The 24,495-nt window shown below is 35.0% G+C and overlaps 1 protein-coding gene across 3 annotated transcripts in view; it reads right to left on the bottom strand.

The window, feature by feature from the left end:
* AFG1L (AFG1 like ATPase) overlaps positions 1-24,495 on the bottom strand; it is a 186,995-nt gene that overhangs the window by 87,255 nt on the left and 75,245 nt on the right. For all 3 annotated transcript variants that reach the window (XM_090279730.1, XM_090279731.1, XM_090279732.1), the window contains 2 exons: positions 22,632-22,731; positions 5,396-5,454 (listed from right to left, as the gene is read on the bottom strand). In XM_090279730.1, the coding sequence (XP_090135856.1) occupies positions 5,396-5,454; positions 22,632-22,731 (159 nt within the window). The remainder of the gene's footprint in view (positions 1-5,395; positions 5,455-22,631; positions 22,732-24,495) is intronic.

Below are 24,495 nucleotides of genomic sequence, written 5' to 3'. Positions count from 1 at the left end.
GGGGAAAAAAGCAAAATAAACACAAAGAAAGTACAGTATGAGCAAAACAGGAACCTCCATACTTAAAAGGCAGTATAAATTATATGTAAAGATTGTTTTTTTTGTTTTATTCTGCTTCGCTTTTTTCAAGGACTTAGTCTAGGGAGGCTTCTTAGTGGAAATGTACCTGAGCATTTTCTGTATCTTTTCCAGTTCTATGGCTTTCTTTCTTTTTTTAAGTAAATTGCAATAAAATATACATAACAGAAAATTTATTATTTTAACCATTTTAAGTGAATACTTCAATGCCATTAAGTACATTCACTATGCTATGCAATCATCACCACTATCCACTTTCAGAACTTTTTCATCATCCCAGAGACTCAGCAATAGCTCTGTATTTCCCTCTCTTCCCAGCCCCAGGGAATACCTATTTTACTTTGTGTCTCTATGAATTTGCCTTTCATAGGTTCCTCATATAAGTGGAACCATATAGTATTTGTCCTTTTGGATCTGGGTTAACTCACTAACATGTCTTTAAGGTTCATCCATAATGTAGCTTCAGTCAGAATTTCATTTCTTTTTAAGGTAGACTAATATTTCATTGTATAACTATATCACGTTTTTACTCATCTGTTGATGGACTTACAGCTTTCAATAGCATATGAGTCTTCTTCATCATTCCTATTATCTTATGAAAATACTATTTACTAATAGCTTATATGTTTTTGTTATTTTTCAATACTATTAGCAATAAATTATAAGTTCTTGTAGTGAATAACAAATGTGTTAACACTTGGTTTATAAACAAAATGTAAAGAAAAAGTAGATTTTACATTGTATTGTTAGCAAAATAAATTTCTATCTTTTTTATAATCTGTTTTTGTTTTAAGAAGGACTTCTGAGATACATTTCTTTTACATGGGCCAAAATTAAAGAGTTAGCACTAACATATGTGAATAGGCAAAATGTCATTTAAATTGATATGTTACAACCTTTCTTTACAATAGAAACTTCATACACCCACCAAAAAAGCTGCAGGAAACCACAGCTCTACTGCACACCTCATCAGACTGACGTTTTGTTACACGTGAAAAGTCTTCTAAATAAATGAGATGTTTTATATCTTTTCTCATCCAATTTGATATTTAGTTTTCTGGGAATTTCAGTTCATGTTCAATTTCAAATTGTATATTGTTTATCTTAGTTCTTGTTTGATTCCAAATTTGGACTATTCATCTATGCGGTATTCCTTTAAAAAAAAAAAAAAAACCTTAAGAGTGGGACAAAGGAAAAAAATTAATTCAATCTGGTCATTTTCATTTTAGTTGCCTATTAATAATGTTATTATATATTGAAGTTTGGCAAACTACTGGCCAAAAAATAATGTTTGGGGTTCAAAAACAGTACAGCTACTAAGTTCCCTGAGAACCTTTTAACTTATTTCATCCTGTGAACACCCTCTCTTTTTATTTTGTATATTTTATGCTATATGAAGACAGTACATTTAGCACCCATTCTTCTTAGCTTCACTGTTTACAGATTGGTATCTACAAACACCATATTACTTTGGATTCCCAGAGTAGAGAAAATACTGCAAATCTACCTTTTCTCCATATACAGAACATGAATACAAAAGAAAAAATTTGCTAACAGTATAATTTTAAGAAAGTACTTTTCCCTACATCTATAAATACTCAGAGAAATTAAAATCCTCTGGGAACCTAAAATTGATCAAGGAAACAGATGTTTGAATCCTCTAAATATAGTATAGGAAATAAAGTTTGGCACCAACGATAATTACAACTGAAGTATATTTCAGAAAAAATGACTATATCTTAGAAATATTTGAAGATAAAATGTTTTTACTACTCCATCTTAGTAAAAATATTTAAAGTTTTAGTTGTTGTTTCTTAATACAATGTTATCCTTTCTTCAGATGCTATTATGAACTGGGAAAAATTATGTACCTAAGAATAATAGTAATTATATTTTGGCACATAATTATGCTTTTTTTTTAGTAGTTATTACATTTTGCTTTCTGTTACAGATGTTTGTGTACATATTGTATGCCCAACTATATTATAAATGACTTGCAAACAAAATAATATAGTCTACTTATTATGATATTATCCATTATGCCTCCTGTTGTACTTTGCACATAGTAGGTTGTCAATAAACGCTTACGATTGCATTTAAAAAATAAATCACCTAGGTATAAATTTAACCAAGGGTGTAAAAGACCAGTGCTCAAAAAATTATGACACTGAAGGAAAAAAAATGGAAAAGATACAAATAAGTATAAGCATATACCATGTTCATGAATAGAAAAACTTAACATAATTAAAATGTCCATACTACCCAAAGGAATCTATGGATTCAATGCAATTCCTATCAAGATACCAATGGTATATTTCATAAAAGTAGAACAAGTATTCCAAAATGTATATAGAACCACAAAAGACACCAAATAACCACAGCAATCTTGAGAAAGAACAATGTTGGAGGAATCACACTACCTGATATCAAACTATACTACAAGGCTATAGTAATCAAAACAGCATGGTACTGGCATAAAAACAGACATATAGATCAATGGAACAGAATAGAAAGCCCAGAAATAAGCCCATACTATGGTCAATTAATACTTGTCAAAGGAAGCAAGAACATATAATGGGGGACCCCCAAAAAACAGAATTATCATCTGGAGGGTGGGCCCTTTTTAGTACAGGCTTCCGCAGCTAGGTGAGTGTTCTAGGGACCCATCTGTATCAGTGTACCAGCTGGTGTTGCTGTGAGAGGCTATGTTTGGCTTCAGTGAATTTTTCTTGAAGACTTAATGTGTTTGCCCTTTTCATGATGGGTAATTTACGAGCGCACCTGCCCACACTGCACTGAGTGTTCAGCAGTTTTTGACCAAAAACAAATGACCCTGGTGCCCAACCCTCCCTATTCACCTGATCTTGCCCCAGGTGACTTGTTTTGTTTTGTTTTCCCTGATGAATAAAGCTCTCAAAGGGAAACATTCTGCCAATGGGGAAGAGGTGATAAAAAAATGTCAAAAGCACTAAAAGGCATCAAAATCAATGAGTTCATAAACTGTTCTGAGCAGTGGAAAAAGTCTCGATAGGTGTATTGCATCACATGGAGAATACTTTGAAGGTGACTGAACTTGAAACATATAGGAATAAATACACAATTTTTTATAAATAAATTCCAGCATTTTGGGTAAAGATAAAGTCTATTCAATAAATAGTATTGGAAATATTGGACAGATATGTGCAAAAAAATGAAACTAGACCACCTCCTTACATCATACATAAGAATAAACTCAAAATGGATTTAAATGGGTTAAAGGTTTAAATGTTAGACTTGAAACCATAAAAGATCTTAGAAGAAGACATAGGCAATAAAATCTCAAACATTTCTTATAGCAATATTTTTTTCTGATATACTCCCCTGGGCAAGAGAAACAAAAGAAAAAATAAATGACACTACATCAAACTAAAATGTTTTTGCAAAGCAAAGAAAACCATCAGCAAAATTAAAAGACAACCTACTGAATGGGAGAACGTATTCACCAATAATATATCTAAGAAAGGGTTACTATCCAAAAAACAATCCAATTTAAAAAATGGGCAGAGGACTGGTGTGGCTCAGTTGGTTGGGTGACATCCCATAAAGTGAAAGGTCACCAGTTCAATTTCCAATCAGGGCAGAAGCCTGTGTTTCAGGCCAGGTCCCCAACTTGGGGCAGGTGAGAGGCAATTCATCGATGCTTCTCTCAAACATCTATGTTTCTCAGGCTCTCTTTCTCCCTCCCCTCTCTCTAAAAATAAATACATAAAATCTTTTTTAAAAATTGGGTAGAGAATATGAATAAACACTTCACCAAATAGGACACAGAGAAGGCCAAAAGACATAAGAAAAGATGCTCAATGTCACTAGTCATCAGGGAAATGCAAATTAAAACCACAATGAAATATCACTTTACACCTGTCAGAATGACTGTTACCAATAAATTAACAAACAACAAGTCCCCGCGACGAGGATGTGCAGAAAAGGGAACCCTAGTGCACTGTTGGTGGGAATGCAGATTGGTGCAGCCACTGTGGGAAGCAGTACGGAGCTACCTCAAAAATTAAAAATGGAACTGCCTCATGATGCAGTGATCCCATTTCTGGGAATATATCTGAAGAAACCCAAAACACTAATTCAAAAGAACATATGCACCCCTATGTTCACTGCAGTGTTATTTACAATCATCAAGATATGGAAACAGCCCAGGTGTCCATCAGTAGAAGAGCAGATAAAAAACCTGTGGTACATTTTCAGCCATAAAAAAAGAAGGAAATCTTACCTTTTGTGAAACCATGAATGGATCTGAAGAATAATATACTAAGTGAAATAAGCCAGTCAGAGACAAATACCATAAAATTTCACTTATAGGTGGAATCTAATGAACAAAATAAACAAACAAAACAGAAACAGACTCACAGATACAAAGAAGAGATTGACAGTTGTTAGAGGGAAGGGAATTGGAGGGGGAGCTGGGTGAAAAGGTGATAGGATTAAGAAAAAAAAAAAACCTCATAGACAATAGTATGGTGATTACCAGAGGCAAAAAAGAGGTTGGAAGGGAGTAAAAAAGGGTAAAGGGGGAATAAATGGTGATGGAAGAAGGAGACTTGATTTGGAGTGGTAAACACACAATACTATGTACAGAGGATGTATTATAGAATTGTACACCTGAAACCTATATAATCTTATTAACCAATGTCACCCCAATAAATTCAATAAAAAATAAAGTAAAAATGAAGAATTGTTGAATATTCATGTAAAAATGCTTAAATTAATAGTGAAAGGGGAGACAACTTTATCCTTAATCATATTGTAATGAAACCTATTTTAAACTCTGCAGTGATGATACACACAAATATTTAACTACTTCTGTGCCTCAGCTTGACATAATCTCAAGATAACTTGATGGTAATCACATTTTAAAATATTAGAATATTTTTGTAATAATGTTACTTTAGAATAGCAACTTTAATAGTTGGGAAAATGTGTTAATGTCCATTAACCTGAAGGAAACAGGAATATTAAACATATTTCAGAAATCAATGTACAAGTTTAAACATTCCACTATAATATTTATGAGCAGACCTCAAAATTTATAAAATGAAAACTATCAAATGTTTCAGTTCGACAGTAATTTAGTCTATATTTTATAATTTTTCTTATGTACATATTAATGAACTCTATATAAACAAGATCATTTTCTCCTTTAGTGTGTTTGACTACTACTACCAAAACATCAAAATGAATTTTGGTTGAATGCCATACCATCATATAAAAGCCTTTGATTATTAATCAGTAGGACAGTAGTGAACGCAAGTAAGTGATTTTTCCTTACCTTCAGGACAGCTATGAATGGTACAAAGTTAGCTCTTTGGAGTCCATTTTTATAGAGATCTGAAAGAAAAAATTGGTATTAGCTTTTTACTTAGTCTAAATTACAATGTTAGCTTATTATTTAGCCTGACAAATAAAGCTTTCTACTGATAAAAAAAGATAAAGGAGCAAAAGAGAAAAAAAATAACTAAAATTGATTTCTATTCTGGTACTACAGAAAATTCGTTATAGTCTTACTAAGAAAAAAGATTTATAATCACAGAAATAAGATCAAAGAACATTCAACCAAATAAGTTTTAAATGATAATGGCAATAAAAGAATTTGAAAGATATTACAAATGATCATCATAAAAATAATAATCCATTATAAGAAAATGATATATTTAAAGATTTAATATTTGAATATACAGAATTTTACTGGAAAAGGAATCATATTCTCTTTTTCTCAACATAAAACTTTTCAGTACACAATTAAAAGTGTGTAATAAAACTCACCTTTTTAAAATATTAGGCTTTTAAGAAAACCCATAAATAGAACTATGCGTGCATTTGTATCAAAATTATATGTTTCACTTCAAGGTAAATGACATTAAGACCAATTTGCTTTAAAAGAAATTATCTAAAAATCAAAACTCCATTCTTAAAGGCTGTAAATTTAATGCACTTATATATCATAAACAAACAGGTAGTATTTATTGCCTTAGAATAATGCTTTAAATATATGTATATTTCACAGTGTGTGTTCACACATATACAAACACATAAACACATGTATTGTAAAGAGTAAACAAGTGAAAAGAAGCAATGAATTTTAAGCTTTGTATATTTTTCTTTTATTTATTTATTTTTATTTGTTTTTTGAATTTATTTTATTTTTTATTTTTTATTTTTTTTAATGTTTTTTATTGATTATATTGTTACAACAGTTCCAATTTTCTCCCCTTTGTTCCCCTCCACCCAGCACCCACCTCCCCCAGCAATCCCCCCCAAGTCCATACCCCTGATTCGTAAAAATTAACTATCCCCCCCCTCTCAAATATTAGGACCCTTTGTAATCTTGTAAAGGACAATGGGCGAAGGTCTCAAGCTCCTCTAGCTGCTTCAAGCTGGACATGGTCGTCGTCCTACCTACCCTTGGGTCCAGAAAACCCTATTAAGAGTGGGGGTGTGGAGGGGAGGGTGTGTATATTTTTCTTTTAAAATGGAGAGAGAATACTGTTTCAAGAGGTTGACATTTTATTACATATAAAACATTCCATTTAAAAGTTAACTCCATAAAGTAATAAGATTTTTTAAAGTATTTATAGAAATGGTAACTGTAAAAAGTTTTCTCAATAACAAAAAACGCAAATTAGCTTATGTGTCTCAATTCTTCTTAAAGTATTATATTATGGGATCTTTTCTATATATTTTGTTTAGAGAAAATTTGATAACTAAGAAAGACTTCAACTGCCACATTTACTTATGGAAATAAAATATGGTCATCAGGAAACATTTATTCTCTTTAGAAAAATATTCATCTTATCATTATAGTGAAGAAAGTAGTTGCATAAGCTCTGGTTAATTAAGGACTAGAAGCTTTAGTTCAGTTACATTTAAAATTTTTACTTAGGGGTATCATAAAAGGTAATAATGCTGACCAGGCTATAGGGATTTCAAATTCAAAATGAGATCTTTTCTTTCTTATAAGCAAATACCTTGAATAAGTAAAATGAGTTTAAAGTTAGGTATTCTCATAGTCTTCCTTAATAACCAAGTTGCTGGGAAAGAAAAACATTGCTGGGTGATAAGAGTTGACAGCTATGATTGCTAGTAAGGGATAAAAATTGAAAATAAAATAATTTAAAAATCACACTCAATGTTTATTGCAGCTTTATTCATAATAGCTAAAAACTGCAATTTTGTTTGTTACAGTCAAAATCTGGAAGCAATCCAAAGGTCCACCATTAGGTAAATGGATAAACAGATTGTGATATATCTGTATAATGAAATATGACTCAGCAATAAAAAGGATAAACTATTCATACACGAACACAAAACGATGAATCTCAAAATAATTACGCAGAGTAAAAGAGGCCAGGATAAAAAAATGAGCATATACTGTGTGATTCCATTTATATAAAACTCTAGAAAATAAGTCAACTAATAGCAACAGAAAGCAAATCAGTGGCTACCTGGAAAAGAGGGATATGGGCCAGAGACGGCAGGGAGAGATAAAGAAAGGGATGAGAAAAGTTTGGGGTGTGATGGAAATGTTCACTATATTGATTGTGGTAGTGATTTCACAGCCCCCTGGCTGGTTTGGCTCAGTGGATTGAGCGTCGGCCTGCGAGCTAAGTGTTGCTGGTTTGATCTTCCAGTCCGGGCACATCAGAGAAGGAAAACTCTGACTCCAAAAAACCTCTGCTGCCTTGCGGCATACCCCTTCAGGGGAAAGGCTAAGGGAGTAAACCCCGACAGAAAATCTGGAGCCGGAGTCCCTAAGGCGGTTTGACGTTGTAGTTAACACCGGCAACTCCTGCGGCGCACCTGAAGCCAAGCTGTATTGACTCCGTCTTTCCCTTGGACCCTTCAGCTGCGAAGAGAGGGGGGTTCTGCTGCATGGGCAACAGCAGACCCTCCATATCACCCTGCCCAGGCTCTGTAGCTTCAGCTTCACTGGAGAGGACACTCCAGCGTCATCGCAAGATGTCAATTCAACACAGGAGGAGACAGATACCGTGTCACTCCCGAGTCGGACTGCACAACCATTCTCGGCGGTGCAGATAGACTCTTAAGAAGCTACACCATCGTCTCTCGAGACGGACGGCTGCCGACGAGTGATTTCACAGATATATACATATGTCAGTATTTTTAAAATTGCATCCTCCTAAATATGTGCCATTTATTGTATGTCAATTATGACTCAGTAGGTTCTTTGAAAATTTATAGGGAAAAAAACATATACAATATTAGTGAACATAAAATAACAAAATCTTATAGAATTAAAACTAAGATATTACACTAATGAAAGTTTATCTATGTTCAAGATAACCTGTAGTCTTACTCATGGAATTTTTTTTATGGACATCATGTCTCTGAGATGTAAGGTACCAAGCATGCACCTTTTAGCTGGCTAATGGCAGAGAGCCAGAGAGAGATGTAAAGGCCCACTGGTAATATTCTTTTTTTTTTTTAAATCCTTACTCGAAGACATGCTTATGGACTTTAGAGAGGGGTAAGAGAGGGACAAAGAAGGAGAGAAACATTGATCAGTTGCCTATGGTATGCACCCTGACTGGGGAACAAACCTGCAACCTAGGCATTTGCCCTGACTGGGAATTGAACCTGCAACCTTTCAATCTGCAAGACAATGCCCAACCAACTGAGCCTCACTGGCCAGGGCCCACTTGCAATATTCTTGATTAAAAGATTTCCACTCATCAGCAAAGTTAAATACAAATAATAATGTCTTTAAGTCTTTAAGATTTCATTTTTAAAGGTTTAACTTTATTTTTAAAAATCAGGCTTTACAAGGATATATAATTCAACCTTTATGCCCAGAGAAGTATGTTCTCAACAAAATTCTAAACAGAATTTATCTTGAAAACCTTTAGGATTTTATAGGACACTTAAGTGAAAAGAACTGTACTCATTAAATTGAAGAGTTTTTTGCAATTCAAATAATATGCTAATTATCAATGCAATAGATACATCTCCTGAAATCTTATTTAGCTAACAAAAATTTTAATATTTGTATATTATTTTTCTTAGACATAAAGATTTTATAATATGTTTATATCAATATTTGTCATTATTTACTAAATGCTATTTTAAAATTCAGCATAAGTTCTTGCCTACATTTTTAAATGATCTCTGAACAGAGCTAAAGGAGCACTTGGTATATAAGATAGAATCGTAAAATTATGGAACATTCAGTTTTTGAGCTGAGTATAAGGACCTCTACATTCTCCACAGTGAATAACTATAATAATACTTACAGATGAAATACATGCAAAGAGGATTTTTAAATTTAATCTTTATTGTATTTTTTCCATTACCATTTACTCCTCTTATACCCTCCTCCCTCCAGCAATCACCACACTGTTGTCCATGTACGTGAGTCTTTTTTCCTTTTTGCTCACTCACAAAGAGGATTTTTAAAGTAATTAAGGGGGTCTACAGAAATACTCTGGAAATGCATGCGGATATGCAGATCTTTCCCTTAAAAATCCAAGTGTCAAAACCAATAGGGTGAAATAAATGCTTATTTATATAAATACTTAACAGGTTAGAGTAAGGATATGTTTAAGACAGGCAAGGAAAAGGAGTTTTTCTATAAATGAACACAAAATAATTATACAGCCTCAAGAACCAATTTGATTTATGCTTCCAGGAGACTGTTCTTTTATAGAAGATTAAGACATACAGATGGTCAATAGACATATGAAAAGATGCTCAATGTCACTAATCATCAGAGAAATGCAAATTAAAACTACAATGAGATACTATCTCACACTTGTCAGAATGGCCATCATCAATAAATCAACAAACAAGTGCTGGTGAGGATGTGGAGAAAGGGGGAACCCTAGTGCACTGTTGGTGGGAATGCAGACTGGTGCAGCCACTGTGGAAAGCAGTATGGAGATACCTCAAAAAATTAAAAATGGATCTGTCTTTTGCCCCAACAATTCCACTTCTGGGAAAATATCTGAAGAAACCCAAAATACTAATTCAAAAGAACATAAGCACCCCTATGTTCATTGCAGTGTTATTTACAATCACCAAGATATGGAAGCAGCCCAAGTGCCCATCAGTAGATACATGTCCTTATTGTATAAGGATATACAATATATTCCTTAACTTTTCATTTGCTTAAAATTAATATCATACCGCTTCACACACACACACACACAAAATGTAGATACCTTATACCCATATAAGTCCGGCTAGACTCTTCACATAATGCTATAGGTGTCATATACATCATCTACAAACACTATAATCCCCACAAGACAATGTTCTAATTTCACATAAAACAATGATTTCTATTTTTAAGAAATTAAGAGAAAATACTAGCTTTTTATATTTATCCTAATATTTACTATTTCTGCTGCTCTTCATTTCTCCTGAAGGGTTCAAGTATATATCTGGTATCATTTCCTTTCTACCTAAAGAACTTTTTAGAATATCTTGCAGTGCAGGTCTCATAATGATGAATTCTTTTAATTTTCTTTGATTTCAGAATGTCTTTATTTTGTCTTCGTTCTTGAAGGAAATTTTCATTGGATATAAAATTCTGGGTTGACAATTTTTTCCCCAACATTTTAAAGATGTTTTTACACTGTCTCTGGCCTCTGTGTTTTCTAATGGAAGTCACCAAAATCTAATCATTGTTCCCCATTAATTAATATATTATTTTTCCAGATTTTCTCCCTACCATGAGTTTTTGGCAGTTTTACTACAATGTGCCTAAGCAAGATTTTCTTGTATTTATTCTGCTTGAAGTTCACTGAGTTTCTTGGATCTGTAAATTTGTGTCTTCTCCCAGATTGGAAATTTTTCAGTCATAATTTCTTCAGAAGTTTTTCTACCCCATTATCTCCCCTTGTGTTCTGGGATTCCAATTAGAAATACGTGAGAATGCTTGCTGTGGTTCTACAAATTGTTAAGGCTCTGTTTCTTTTCTTCTGTCATCTCTTCACATTAGACAATTTCAAGCTCTCTGGCTCTTTGCTCTGTTATCTTCATTCTGCTACAAAGCTCATCAAATAAACTTTTATTTAAGATATTGCCTTTTTTAGCTCTAGAATTTAAATTTGGTAATTTTTTTTTTCTGATTCCTATTCTTCTGCTGAGAATTTCTTATCTTTTCATTCACTGGGAATATATTTTCTTTACCTCATTTCCCCAACAATTAATAGTTACAATTGTTTCTTTAAAGTCCTTGTCTGCGAATTCCAATATATGGGTCGTACTGGGGTTGGTCTCTGTTGATTGTTTTTTCGCTTGAGGATAGATCATATTTTTCTCATTCTTCACTTAGGAATTATATCCTCAACCTTGTGGATTAGGTTTGATTTTCTGAAGACTCTTAACATTTCTGTTTTAGCAGAAAATTACCTTGATTGGACTCAAACTACAAACTCAAATCTCAGATCAGTACTCTATCTTTAGGTGGCTTGCAGCCTACCCTATAAACATATGGTCAGTCAGAGATTTGGGCAGGATTTATATACATAACTTTGGATTATATCAATCTAGTTCTCTTTGGGATTCACTTCTCATTTGTAAGCAGTAGTGCTTGCCCCAAACTCTGACAGCTAGGTCTTCAGGTCAGATGACTGGGAGTTTTCAATAATAATTTCATAAACCCAATGCAACATTAACTTTACCCACTGTAAAGGTAATAGCCATTTAAAAAACAGGAAATTCTCTCCATTTTGGACCCACTTTCAAATTTTGTCTCCCTTCTAGAATTTGCCTGCCTTTTTCTACTCTCTAGGACTTTCATATTTTATAACTTTTGTCCAGGATATATTATTGCTGTCTGCAGGAAGGTCATTCAGCTAGGAACTTACTCAAACATACCAAAAGAAGTTTGACATTCTAATAGAGGAACTTAACTGGTTTATATTTCCTGTCACTGACATACCTGATCTTGTTTCATGCTCTTTATTCATACATTTTGCTGTTTCTTCTATTTTCAAACTTTTGCTGTAAGGAATATTTTTCTTTGATCTTTTGTTTTTTATCCTAGTAATTTAAAAAGTAGAAGGCATATCTTAAATTCTAAAATACTTGACTGTATATTTCCCCAGTTACTAGTGCCACAAATAATGACACTGTCACTCAGGATCTGTAAACTCTCTCTCCAAGGGGAACAGAATTTGCAAGTAATAAGCAAGCAGTAACTACAAATATTCATTTACACTTAATTCACTTTTCTAATTAGTTTTCTTATCTCAAGCATTTCTTTTTAATAAGTTCACATTAAGACATTGTTTCTCCATGGGATTTATTACTTTTGTTCATCTTTTTTTTTTCCCCTTATATTTATACACCCTAGCAGAACTTCTTGTTTTCCCACATCATTAATTTAGGTTAAATTCTATCTTTTAGTGCTTCTAATGCTGATTTTTATTGATTTAATCTAATCTCTTTTATCTCATTTAGCTTTCTTTTATTTCAGCTGATTTCTTAGTAAAAAGATTTTCAACTTAATGTGCTGTCTTCTCTCAGCTCAGATCTTCTACATCACAAAGTCTGTATTTTCCTGATTTTTAAAGAATACAAAATAGAGCCCTGGGTGGTGTGGCTCAGTGGACTGAGCATCAGTCTTCAAACCAGAAGGCTGCCAGTTCGATTACCAGTCAGGGCACATGCCTGGGCTGCCAGCCAGGTCCCCAGTTGGGGGCATGTGGGAGGCAAACAATTGATGTATCTTTCATGCACTGATGTTTCTCTCCCTCTCTACCTCCCTTGCCCTCGCTCTAAAAGTAAATAAATAAAATCATTTTTAAAAAAGAAAATAGAAATTTTCTAATACTTACTTCTATCTCCTATTTATTGTTCCTATATTAGGATTTCTTTTCTTTTCTTTTTTTTTTTTTTCATAACCTTGAAAAAGAAGTGGTATGACTAATCTTGGTGAATCCCTGCCAGTCAAGACATGTGGTTTGTCCTTGGTTCCCCTCACTATCACGTAGTTGTTCCTATAATCTGTCTGTACTGTAATTCAATGTTAAAAAGTGGTAGTTGGCATGTTGAGCTTGTTCATCTTGCAGTAGAAATACCACAGTGTCCCTACTAAACATAATTCTGACTTTGAACTGCTATATATATATTTGGTATCATATTAAGAAACTATCCACCTATTTATATTTTATGATGTGCTTCTACCCCTAGAAGTATTAATATGATAAACTATACAGGTGGGGCAAAACTGGGTTTACAGTTGTTCATATGGAAAATAATGTAATAATTAATAAATAATAACAAGAATAAACTATATTACATACTCAAAACTGTAAACTTACTTTTGCCCCACCCTATATTAGTTTGTGTGTGCATATGTATGTGTGTGTATGTGTATAGCTGTTAGCCAACTTTCTAGTGATATCCAGTTTTTTATTTATTATGGATATGCTGACTTAAGAAAGGATCACATAGTGTTGTTGCCTGATAATCTTATTTATTATGGATATGCTGACTTAAAAAAAGGATCACATAGTGTTGTTGCCTGATAATCTAAGTAATACAGGATTAGTCTTGAACATTCTAATGCTATCTGTAGCATTGTCATTATAATAAATAGTAAATTCAAAACAAGAAAGTCCAGAATGCACTGTTCTCACAGTTCTTCTAGGTTCAGTCAATACGAGATATTTTTTCCTTTTAGCACTTTGCATTTTACTGTCAAAGAAGCATAGTCATTTCAAGTTACATATTTAATTTCCCCATAAAAATGTGTTCTTATTTTTGATTGAATAAGTTCTTAAATTTAATTATTAATTTCAATTTTTAATTAATTTAATCTATCAGTCTGTTATTAATTTATTGTTAGGATCTTCATAAATTTAAGTCTTATAATATTTTTCCCTATAAGAATATCATGGGTTTAACAAAATCTTGTTTAATAACCTAAGAAGTGAGTAGCATATATATATATATATATATAAACATATGTGTGTGTATGTGTATATATGTATATGTACATATATACACACATATATATATGAATTTTTAATGTTAGATTTGTCTCTGGATTTCTAAATGACCTGACAATATAATCTTTCAAAAGTAAAAATATGTCTGTTTGTACATAAGACATACAAAGTATTTACAAAAATGGCATAACTGCTAAATAATTTACTTGAGGTTGTGTAAAAAAATAAATTTAATTAACTATCTCTAGATATATTTTATCTGAAAAATTTCCAGCAATTTCCCATTCCTATGGATCTGATATAAAATCCTTTCTAATTCAAGTTAAAGGGCCTTAAGCAGATTATCCTAGAAAATATAAAATAGCACTATAAATATTGTGGTAGAGACATTGTTTACAGTATAATAAACATATTTTGAGCTTGCAAGAAAGAAAATCCTTAAAGACCACCAAACAAACAGGAAGCTAAAAGCTAAAGGAGTAATCATGAGCTGACACTGGTTTGGGGTTTTAACAAACATGGTGTAGAGGATAATGCCATGGATCCAAGCAAGGCAGAAATCAGAATTCAGGACTACAAAAAAACAGGGACATACAGGAAGTCACTTTGGTACCTTACTCCCTTTACCCTCTCAAGTATTGTTTCCCTTTCTTCTCATCTATAGGACTTTCCCAGACCAATCCCTACCACAGCTATTTTTCACTCTTATGTTCCTAAATTTTGATGCTGCTTTCACTTGCTTATCAATTTTTGTCTACTAAAATTATTTGCTACTTAATATTTCTAATCATTTTCTATTAAAATTAATAATTTATTTGTTTATAAATTGCCAAGTTATTAGCAGATAAAAAATCAGGGTGTGATTGCAACTTCCACCAACAATAACCCACATTCTTCTCCATGAAATTGATGCAATAAAACTAGAAATGGAGGGAATGAGATGCATGAATTGTTAGAAATTTAAACAGAGGCTAAAGGATTAATGGAGGAAGAAAAAATTACCTGCTCTTCTGTTACTGAACCCAACCAGTGTGGGCGGGCGGGCGGGTTCCTACCGTTTGCCACCTACCCAGAAAATCTCCAAAGATGGAGTTCAGTGAAAAAGAAAGGAATCTTTTATTTAATGGCAAGTTTCTGCCATTAAATATCTGGGTAACAACAGTAAGGGAAAAGGAAAGTCAGAGTATGACATCAAAAATAGCTATTTAAATATTTGTCATTATAACTACTACATAGTTCAAGAACTGAAAATAACTCAAGAACTGAAAATAACACAAGAACAAAAATCTATTCACAATGCTATTATCACTACGGTCTTTGGAAATAATGGCAAGTTTCTGTCAATACACCCAAAGAAAAATCACCCTGTCACCCAGCTCAGTTCAAGGTTGCACCAAGAACCCCTTCTCCCACCCAAAAGTATCATAAACGTAGGTGGCTCAGCCTACGTGACTGGAGAGTCACTGTTCAGCTTCAGGCATTTCCCAGAGTCTGTGCCCCCCCGGGCCTCTGCTCCCAGGCCCTCACTGGCAGGCAGGCTGGCAAGCATTGACACACACATGCCAGTCAGGGGAGGGGAAAGAACCAACTGCCTTTTCGCTTGCTGGGAGCTCCTTTTCAAAAGTCCTCTCCCAGAATCCAATGCATGGAAAGCCAGCAGGAGTGTTCAGCCTTCCAACCAATGAGGGCCAGCGTCGACCATATTTGCCTTTGCGCCTCTTTCAGCAGCAAGGCAGTAACGCGTGCACAGCTCAAACTGCTCCCTCGGGACTCATTTCAGTCCCAGTCCCGCCTCAGGAGGAGGCAGGTTGGTACTCAATGTCTGCTTTTGGCAACCCCAGCCCCATTCTTGGCCTTGCCCCTGTGAAGCTTGGACTTCTAGTATTTAGGACTTTGGCACTGCAACTCTGCCTCTATCAGTGACCCACGAGTGCTTGGCCAGCCTAGCTGCCCCTTGGCCAGGTTAAAAACACGCCCACTTGGTTCTTGGACTTCCTTCATCTTGTGGGTTTCTGGTTCCTCACTATTGTCTGGGCTGCTGTGTTTAGGTTCTTCTGATCATCAAGTCTAGGAACGACAAAATGTCTGAACACATGAGGGGACACGACTCTGCCTCCTGTGGCCTTGGTGAGGTGGGGGTGGAGGACCAGAGGCCAAGGCAGCGTGCAGTAACTCAGGGCATGAGCATCTAAAATTCTTTCCCTGGTTCAGTGCTTTATAGTTAGAAGCATTGCCACAATAATTTCATTGAACTTCTCCTTAGTTAATCTTGTACACTGGGCAGCAAATACGCAGTTAAAGAACTTAAAGCTCTGAGACTTGATGTGATAAGATCATTAGGTAGTAGGTACAGGAGTCAGGATTTGAACCAAGACTTTTGTGTTTTCTCCTTCATTCTTGCACAGGTAGGGAGGAGAGGGAACCATCAAGGCAGAGGAATCAGGTGGGGTGTTCAAGCATCTGTGATGAGTGGTGCTACGCTCCTCTTATGTGGGCTCTTCAGGAGCTGCTTATTAAACATTTTTATTTGAATATAGTAGCTAGCATTAAATGTGGCAGGTTTAAGCACATGCATGTATCTGTTTCCTCTTAAAACCTAAAATTATAGTAAATAAATAAAAAGACATAAATTTACCAGGAGGAAAAAGTAGGGAGACAGCAGTAAACCTAAAAGCCTGGCATTTTGAAAGATGGAAAGTAGATGGAGGCTCATGTTTCTCTTAGCAGAGAAGCAAAAGTTGAAATTAAGTGTTCCAGAGAGAGATCCAAGAGGCAGCCAAACGGTGCCCCCAAATCCTGGAGATGCTCAGGAATTTCACCAGTACCATGGAAGCCAAGGTTTGGGACTCACACTAGGGACTAATCCAAAGTCTATAAGAGGCAGACAGGTTGCCCCTTCCCCCAGGAACCACCCCATCCCTTGCAGCCAAGCAGCTACCCCTCTGGGGTGGAGGTGGGAGCTATTCCAAAAGCATCTGTGTCTCAGGGGCACTGGAGAGAGTAGGGGTGAGAGGCTGGACCAATAACAAGGTTAAGTGAAAGTCTATAGATGCTGTTTGTGTGGGGGTTCCTCCAGTGAGATGGCAGGCTTGCCCTCCCAAGAACCCTCAGAAAAGCCCACCCGTCTGGCAGGCTCTGCCCATGCCGACAGGTTTGAGCTGCTAGAATATTTTCTTCCTTGTTTTTCCAAATGGCATGCTCCATTACTATTTTTTAAAAATAATTTATTTGTTTGTTTGTTTATATATTTTCAGAGAGAGGGGAAAGGAGAAAGAGAGGGAGAGAAACATCACTGTGTGGTTGCCTCTCACTCACACCCCCAACTGGGGACCTGATGTGCAACCTAGTCATGTGCCCTGACAGGGAATCGAACCTGTGACACTTGGTTCGCAGGCCGATGCTCAGTCCACTGAGCCACAGCAGCCAGGGCTCTATCTATTACTATTTTTTAACTGCATTAGAAAATTGGTGTGCCTGTAATTTTATTCTGTACATTAGCATTGGCAGACTGCCTGCTTCCTCCACTACTTTACCCCTCACCCAGAATATACTGTTGCTGTTGTTTTTATTAATAGGAGATGAAAGAAAATATTTATAGAATAAAGAGAAACAATACCCTCCCACCCCAACTTAAGAAACAGGTACCAATTCCTTTGATGTCTCTGCTGCATCCATCCCTGGTAGAGGAAACACTGCTGTCTTCTTAATCATTCCCTGGCTTTGCTTTGTAATTTTATTATATGTTTGTACTGGTTTTGCATGTTTTTGAATTTTATAGAAATGGAATCATACCATCTTATACTTCTGTGACTTGCTTTTTTCACGCAATGTTATGTTTCTGAGATTTGTCCAAATTAATACATGCAGCTATATAGTGATCCTTTGAGTATACCACAAACTTTTTTCTGTTTTGTCCCACTGATTATTTTATCTACTCCCGTGTTTAATTCCCTAAGATCTATTCTTCACCCTTGCTCTTCCATATAAATTTTAGAATCAGCTTGTCAAGTTGTGGGGGATGGATGGCATTGGTGACCCCCCACACAATGCCCTGAAAACAGCCGCAATGAAATCAGGCTGAAAGTGGTCTCGGGAAAGTCACACCCTTCTGATAAAACAACAGGGAAATAATAAAAAGATAACAACCATCTTTCACCAGACTGACCTTGCAGAGGGTATTCAAAACTTTGTAAGTGATTTACCCTCATCCTGTTTGACTTAGCAGAAATATCATGTTTGTCAAGAATTCTGCACATATGCCACTAAGTAAAACTGGACTCTAGGGAAGGATTGGGAGCATTTCTCCTCTATGGGATTGCTCAACCTTCGCTCCCCAGAAAAGGCAGACAGTTTCTGGGTCATTTATATCTGCGCGATGGTTCCTATGGTCAAGGAACCCCTGATCAAGTTCCACCAGTTTAAATCCCCTTTGCAATTGTGAGTGGAGCTCATTGAAGCTATTCAGTTTGGGGAAAATCAACATCTACATGAAACTGAATTTTCCAATTCATAAACATTTTAATTAATGAATGGCTAAAGATATAGAAGTATGACTACCAAGTTTATAAATATCATAGTTGCCAGAAATAGCTAAAAATAATTTGTAAAATCATACTTCAAAAAGATATCAACATAAATCAATTCAATGGAACAATGTAGACAAACTAATATGCTGAAATATAATAGGAAGAAAAATCAACTACACAATGGGAGACCTAGTTTGACAGCAGTTCAAATAGTAAAACATGGGTGTATTAGATTATAAATTCAATATGTCATCCATGTGACATGCTCATTTAAAACAAAACAACAGAGTTTTATATTGCTCTTTTCACTTTCATTAATAATCTCCATATTACTAATTGCAATGGTCAATTCTCCACCTCATTTTCACCTCTTAGCAGCATGTTAACAAAGGTGATCAGCCCTCCTTTTTGTACCACCTTCCCTTTCATGGCTTTATACTCTCTTGATTCTCCTACCTCATTGGCTGCCTTTTCCAGCTTCCTTTAGATAACTCCCAAATTTCTATTTCCAGTCCCAACCTTTCCATTGAAATCCAAACACTTATATACATCTGCCTCACCATTATAGGAACCCCTACTTTCACTTGCCTAGCAAATCTGCTTTTCCTATAGTCTTCACCATCCCTATCTTTCCACTGCTCGGGCTAAAGCTTTGAATTATTAACCTCTTCCTCCTTCCTTTCCTTCCTTCCTCCCTCCCTCCCTCTCCCTCCCTCTGCCTCTCCCTTTCCCTACCTCTTTCCCTCTTGTTCTCTCTCTCTCTCTGTCTCTGTCTCTGCCTCTGTCTCTCTCTCTCTCTCCCTGTGTTCATTTCATCGGTAAATCCTTTTGGCTCTGCCTACAAAATATATCCGGAATCTGACAACTCACCACATTCACTGCTCCATCCATTCCCCTCAGGATTGTTGCAATCATCCCCTAAGTGGTCTCCTTACTTCCAACCTTGAAACCTCATCCCCAGAGTCTATTCTCAATACTGTAGTCAGAGAGATCCTTTGAAAACATGCATTCATTCAACACTCATTCCAAGACTCTTAGTGAAATCCATCTATGTGCTAAGCACTGTTGTAGGTGCTTAGAATACATCTGTGAATAGAAGAAGAAAAAAGTCACTGTCCTCAGGAAGCTTTTGTGTCTTGGAAAGGGACAGACAATAAACTATAAATATAATAATTAAATAAATTATATGCTGGGTATTCATAAGTTCCACAGGAAAAAATAATAGAGTAGGTAAATAAAGCAATACCAAAAAAGGGAAGGGTTGTAGATTCAAATAGGTGGATAAGTCTAGGCTTCATTGGCAAAGTAAATTTTCAGCAGAGACATGAAGGAAGTGAGGACTTAGCCTTGCAAATTTCTGGTGGAAGACCATTCCAGGCAAAATACATTAACAAGAGAATGCATAAAATATTACTTTTGATTCCTTAGACCCTCAACTATCACATGATAACCAGAATAATACAAGATTTTAAACTTGTTTTTATGTAAATATTACTTGTATTTTATTACTTTTTTATTGTATTTTTCCATTACCATTTATCCCCCTTAAACACCCTTCCCCCCACACACAATCACCACCTGTTGTCCACGTCCATGAGTCCTTTTTCCATTTTGCTCAATCCCTTCACCCCCTAACCTTCCCCACCCTAGAACTATCAGCCTGCTCTCTACCTATGACTCTGTCTTTATTTTGCCTATGTGTTCAGTTTGTTCATTAGATTCTGCATATGAATGAAATCATATAGTATTTGTCTTTCTTTGACTGGATTATTCCACTTAGCATAATGTTCTCCAAGCCCATACATGTTGTCACAAAGGATAAAATTTTCTTCTTTTTTACAGCTGAGTAGTATTCCATTGCGTAAATGTCCCATAGTTGTTTTATCCATTCATCTACTGATGGACACCTGGGCTACTTCCATATTCTGACAATTGTAAATAATGCTGCAATGAACATAGGGGTGCTTATGTTCTTTCAAATTAGTTTTTCAGGTTTCTTCGGATAAATTCCCAGAAGTAGAATCACTGGCTCATAAGGCAGTTCCATTTTAAATTTTTTGAGGTAGCTATGTACTGCTTTCCACAGTGGCTGCACCAGTCTGCATGCCCACCAATAGTGCACTAGGGTTACCCTTTCTCCACCTCCTCTCCAGCATATGTTTGTTGATTTATTGATGGTAGCCACTCTGACAGGTGTGAGGTGATTCCCATTGGTTTTAATTTGCATTTCTCATATGTCTATTGGCCCTCTGTATGTCCTCTTTGGAGAAGTGTCTATTCAGGTCCTTTGCCCATTTTTTAATTAGGTTGTTTTTTTTGGTATTGAGTTTTCTAAGTATCATATTTTCTGCTCCATAAGATGCACCTGACCATAGAACGCACATAGGTTTAGAGGAGGAAAACAAGAAAAAAAATATTCTGAACCAAATGGTGTATTAAAATATTTAATAAAATATAACAATAGTATTTCAACCATGTAAAGTGAATAGCAGGCAACAGCAGTAAGAACCATCACCACTGTCATTAACAAATGGGAAGAGACTTTAAGGTTCAAGTACTCTTCTAGTTTTCTGGGAACCCCAAGAACTCATCAAAGCTAGTGTCAGAATTTATGAAGCTGAGTTGCTCACATTCACTGATATCACTTTCTTTGCTGTCTTCATACTGACCAGGTGCTCTGAGATTCAGCAGTAAAGTGGGACATTTAAGTGTCCCCAGGGGTTTCGCGTGGGCCCACTGCTTCCTCTTCTAACATCTGTCACCACTGCTGACAGGTCAGGTAATACACATCACAGTTTGTGATGCAGTATTTGCTCCGTAAGATGCACAGACATTTTCCCCCTTCTTTCGAGGGGGGGAAAAGTGCGTCTTATGGAGCGAAAAATACGGTACTTTGTAAATTTTGGATTTTAACCCCTTATCAGATGTATCAGCAAATACGTCCTCCCATTCTGTGGGTTGTCTTTTTATTTTGTTGATGATTTCCTTTGCTGTGCAAAAAGGTTTTAGTTTGATGTAGTTCCATTTGTTTGTTTTATCCTTTTGTTTCCCTTGTCTGAGGAGATATAGCTGATAAAAAATTTCTATAAGCAATGTCTGAGATTTTGCTGCCTATGTTTTCTTCTAGGATTTTTATGGTTTTGTGTCTAACATTTAAATCTTCAATCCATTTTGCATTTATCTTGCATGTAGTGTAAGAAGGTGGTCTAGCTTCATTTTTCTGCATGTATCTGTCCAATTCTCCCAACACCATTTATTGAATAAACTATCCTTAGTCCACTGTATGTGCTTGCTTCTTCTGTCAAATATTAATTGACTACATAAGGGCGGGTTTATTTCTGGGCTCTATTCTGTTCCATTGGTCTATGTGTCTGTTTTTATGCCAGTGCCATGCTGTTTTGATTACTATGGCCTTATAGTCTATTTTGATATCAGGTAGCGTAATTCTCCTCACTTCGTTCTTCTTTCTCAAGATCTTTGTTGTTATTTAGGACCTTTTGTGGTTCCACATAAATTCTTGAAATTTTTGGTCTAGTTCTGTGAAATACATCATTGGTATCTTGATAGGAAGATTTTAAACTTCTTTTTATGTAAATATTACTTGTATTTTACTTTTAAATAATTTCCTAATAAAACCACAAGTACTTTTTAAAAAATAATAAATGAAGTATTAGAAACTACTTATGCAAGTGAGCTTTAAGTCTTTTTCTAAAATTTAATTAGGAGTTTTGCCTTCTATTTCTTTGAGTTTCTTTTATGGCTCATAAAAAGCAGTTAGAAAGGCCTGCATTTTTTAATATACATGTAGGGGATAACTAATACTCAGAAAAAGAGCAAGTGCATCAAACACAGCAGATCATCTGGATCTAGCTTGCTAGAAATATAAACATTTTTCAAATACAAATACTGATTGCTCTTTCAGATTAAGTCAATTACGAAACTAATGATAATCAAAGTCATCAGATTTATTAACACAATAAAGTAAGAACAAAGTTATGGATTTTTAAAAAGCTTGTTAGCTCCCACCTAATTGGATGAATTTAGCACAATGCTCTCTTTTTACCTTCCGGTGGCCTGTTGGACGTTGCCACAACGACGACCCCATTTTTGAACAGATTTTCAAAAAGCTGTTTCAGAATCATGGCATCAGCAATGTCAGTAACCTGTGGACAACAACACACTTGTTTTATTTTCATTTCACTTCTGTTCTAACAAATTTGCTAATGGCTCATCTTTTTTTTTCTCTTAAGAATGAAAGTGAATTCCAAGAGAAAAATTCTAATTATCATCATGAAAAAAAGAGCAGATAATTAAAAGCTTGTAAAACTGTATAGTAGTTTTTTAAACTTTATTCTGCTTTTTTGCAAGCCTATCACTTCTACACAAATTATCAAATGGTTCTTTATTAACTTCTTTATAAACTACAGGTGGAAAGCATACATAATGGTCCTAAACATTTACAAAGTCTAATTAATTAGAACTAACATGACCAACTCCCTCCTCCTACTCCCATCACATCCTCCCTCCTCCGAAAAAATAATAATAATAATAAAGAAGAGATAAAATATACACAGGCTATAAGAGATTTCTAATACCTTTCTGGCAAAGGTCTCTCAAAAGGTGACTTTTAATGGTCATGGAACTTTAGAAATAAGGACAAGTAGTGAGTGAGACATAATCAGCTGCTGTTGAAAATAGAATGATATGACATAGATACTATTGTGCAATTGTTGCACAAAACAATTCAACAGATGGCCCATCACAAAAATAAGCAATTTCTTTGTTCTTTTTAAGTGCCTTCCATTACTGTCCATGAATAATCAAAAGGCACTGCAGTCACTTCCAGCACAGCCAGCCTCTGTTAACCTTCGTAAACACAAATATTCCTTCTACAAAAAATAAATAAATAAATAAATAAATAAAAAATAACAACTTACAAGAATGGTTGACACAGTACTCTAAAACAACAACTTCTAGCCCCAGCCTAGGTAGCTCAGTTGGTTAGAACATTGTCCAGATACTACCCCAAGGTTGCGGGTTCGATGCTGGTCAGGGCACAAACAAGAATCAACCAATGAATGCATAAATATGCAGAACAGCAAATCTCTCTCTCTTTCTCTCTCTCTCTCTTGCTCTCTTTCTCCACGCCCCTCCCTCGCTCTCTCTCTCAAATCAATAAATAAAAAAAAATGTTTAAACTTTTGACAAGAAATACAGATAAAATTATTTAACTACAGAGATACATATAACTATTGATCTTTTCTAAAATTATTTTTAATACACAATTAATAAATAAATGTAATAATGACTTTTTAAAAGTCACAAAAATCACAAAAAAATACACCGAGGGAAGGAACCTGACTTCAAAAAGAGATGTATAGTGAAGACTGAATTAATCATCACACCTTCTCTTATGATTATAACAAGGGTTCTAGATACTCTCATTGTAGAAGTGCTTTGATCTTTCTTTAATAACACATTTTAGATAATCTCAATAAAACTTGTTTCATATTCATAAAATATATCACATGATATATATCATTGTTATCTTTAAAATCATGTTAGAGTATGTAGAAACTAGTGGAATTTTTTCAAATTAGATGACAATACTGTAAGTTACCAACTAACTGGTTCTAACATAACTAACAACAACAACCTGGGCTGAACAGGTCTCAATCACTTTCTCTTTACAGCTGATATCTTATTCAAAAGTTTAATTATTTCCTTCCCACTTAATAAAACAAAACAAGACCAGGATATGGGGATATGCAGATCTTTTTTTGTCTTAAGCTGTAACTTAAAAGATACACCAAAAAGCTACTGAAGGTTCTTATAGTAAAAACACTTCAGGAACTTACAAAGTGGTGATTAAAATGAAAAGGAAAGTGGTGCTGATATTAATTAATTTGGAGCTTAGGATCACTGTC

This window comes from Furipterus horrens, unplaced genomic scaffold (assembly GCF_987537825.1).
Source record: "Furipterus horrens unplaced genomic scaffold, mFurHor1.1.pri manual_scaffold_6, whole genome shotgun sequence".
NCBI classification, from domain to species: Eukaryota; Metazoa; Chordata; class Mammalia; order Chiroptera; family Furipteridae; genus Furipterus; species Furipterus horrens.
Note: the sequence above shows the minus strand (reverse complement) of the source record. Positions and strands in the feature narration are given on the sequence as shown.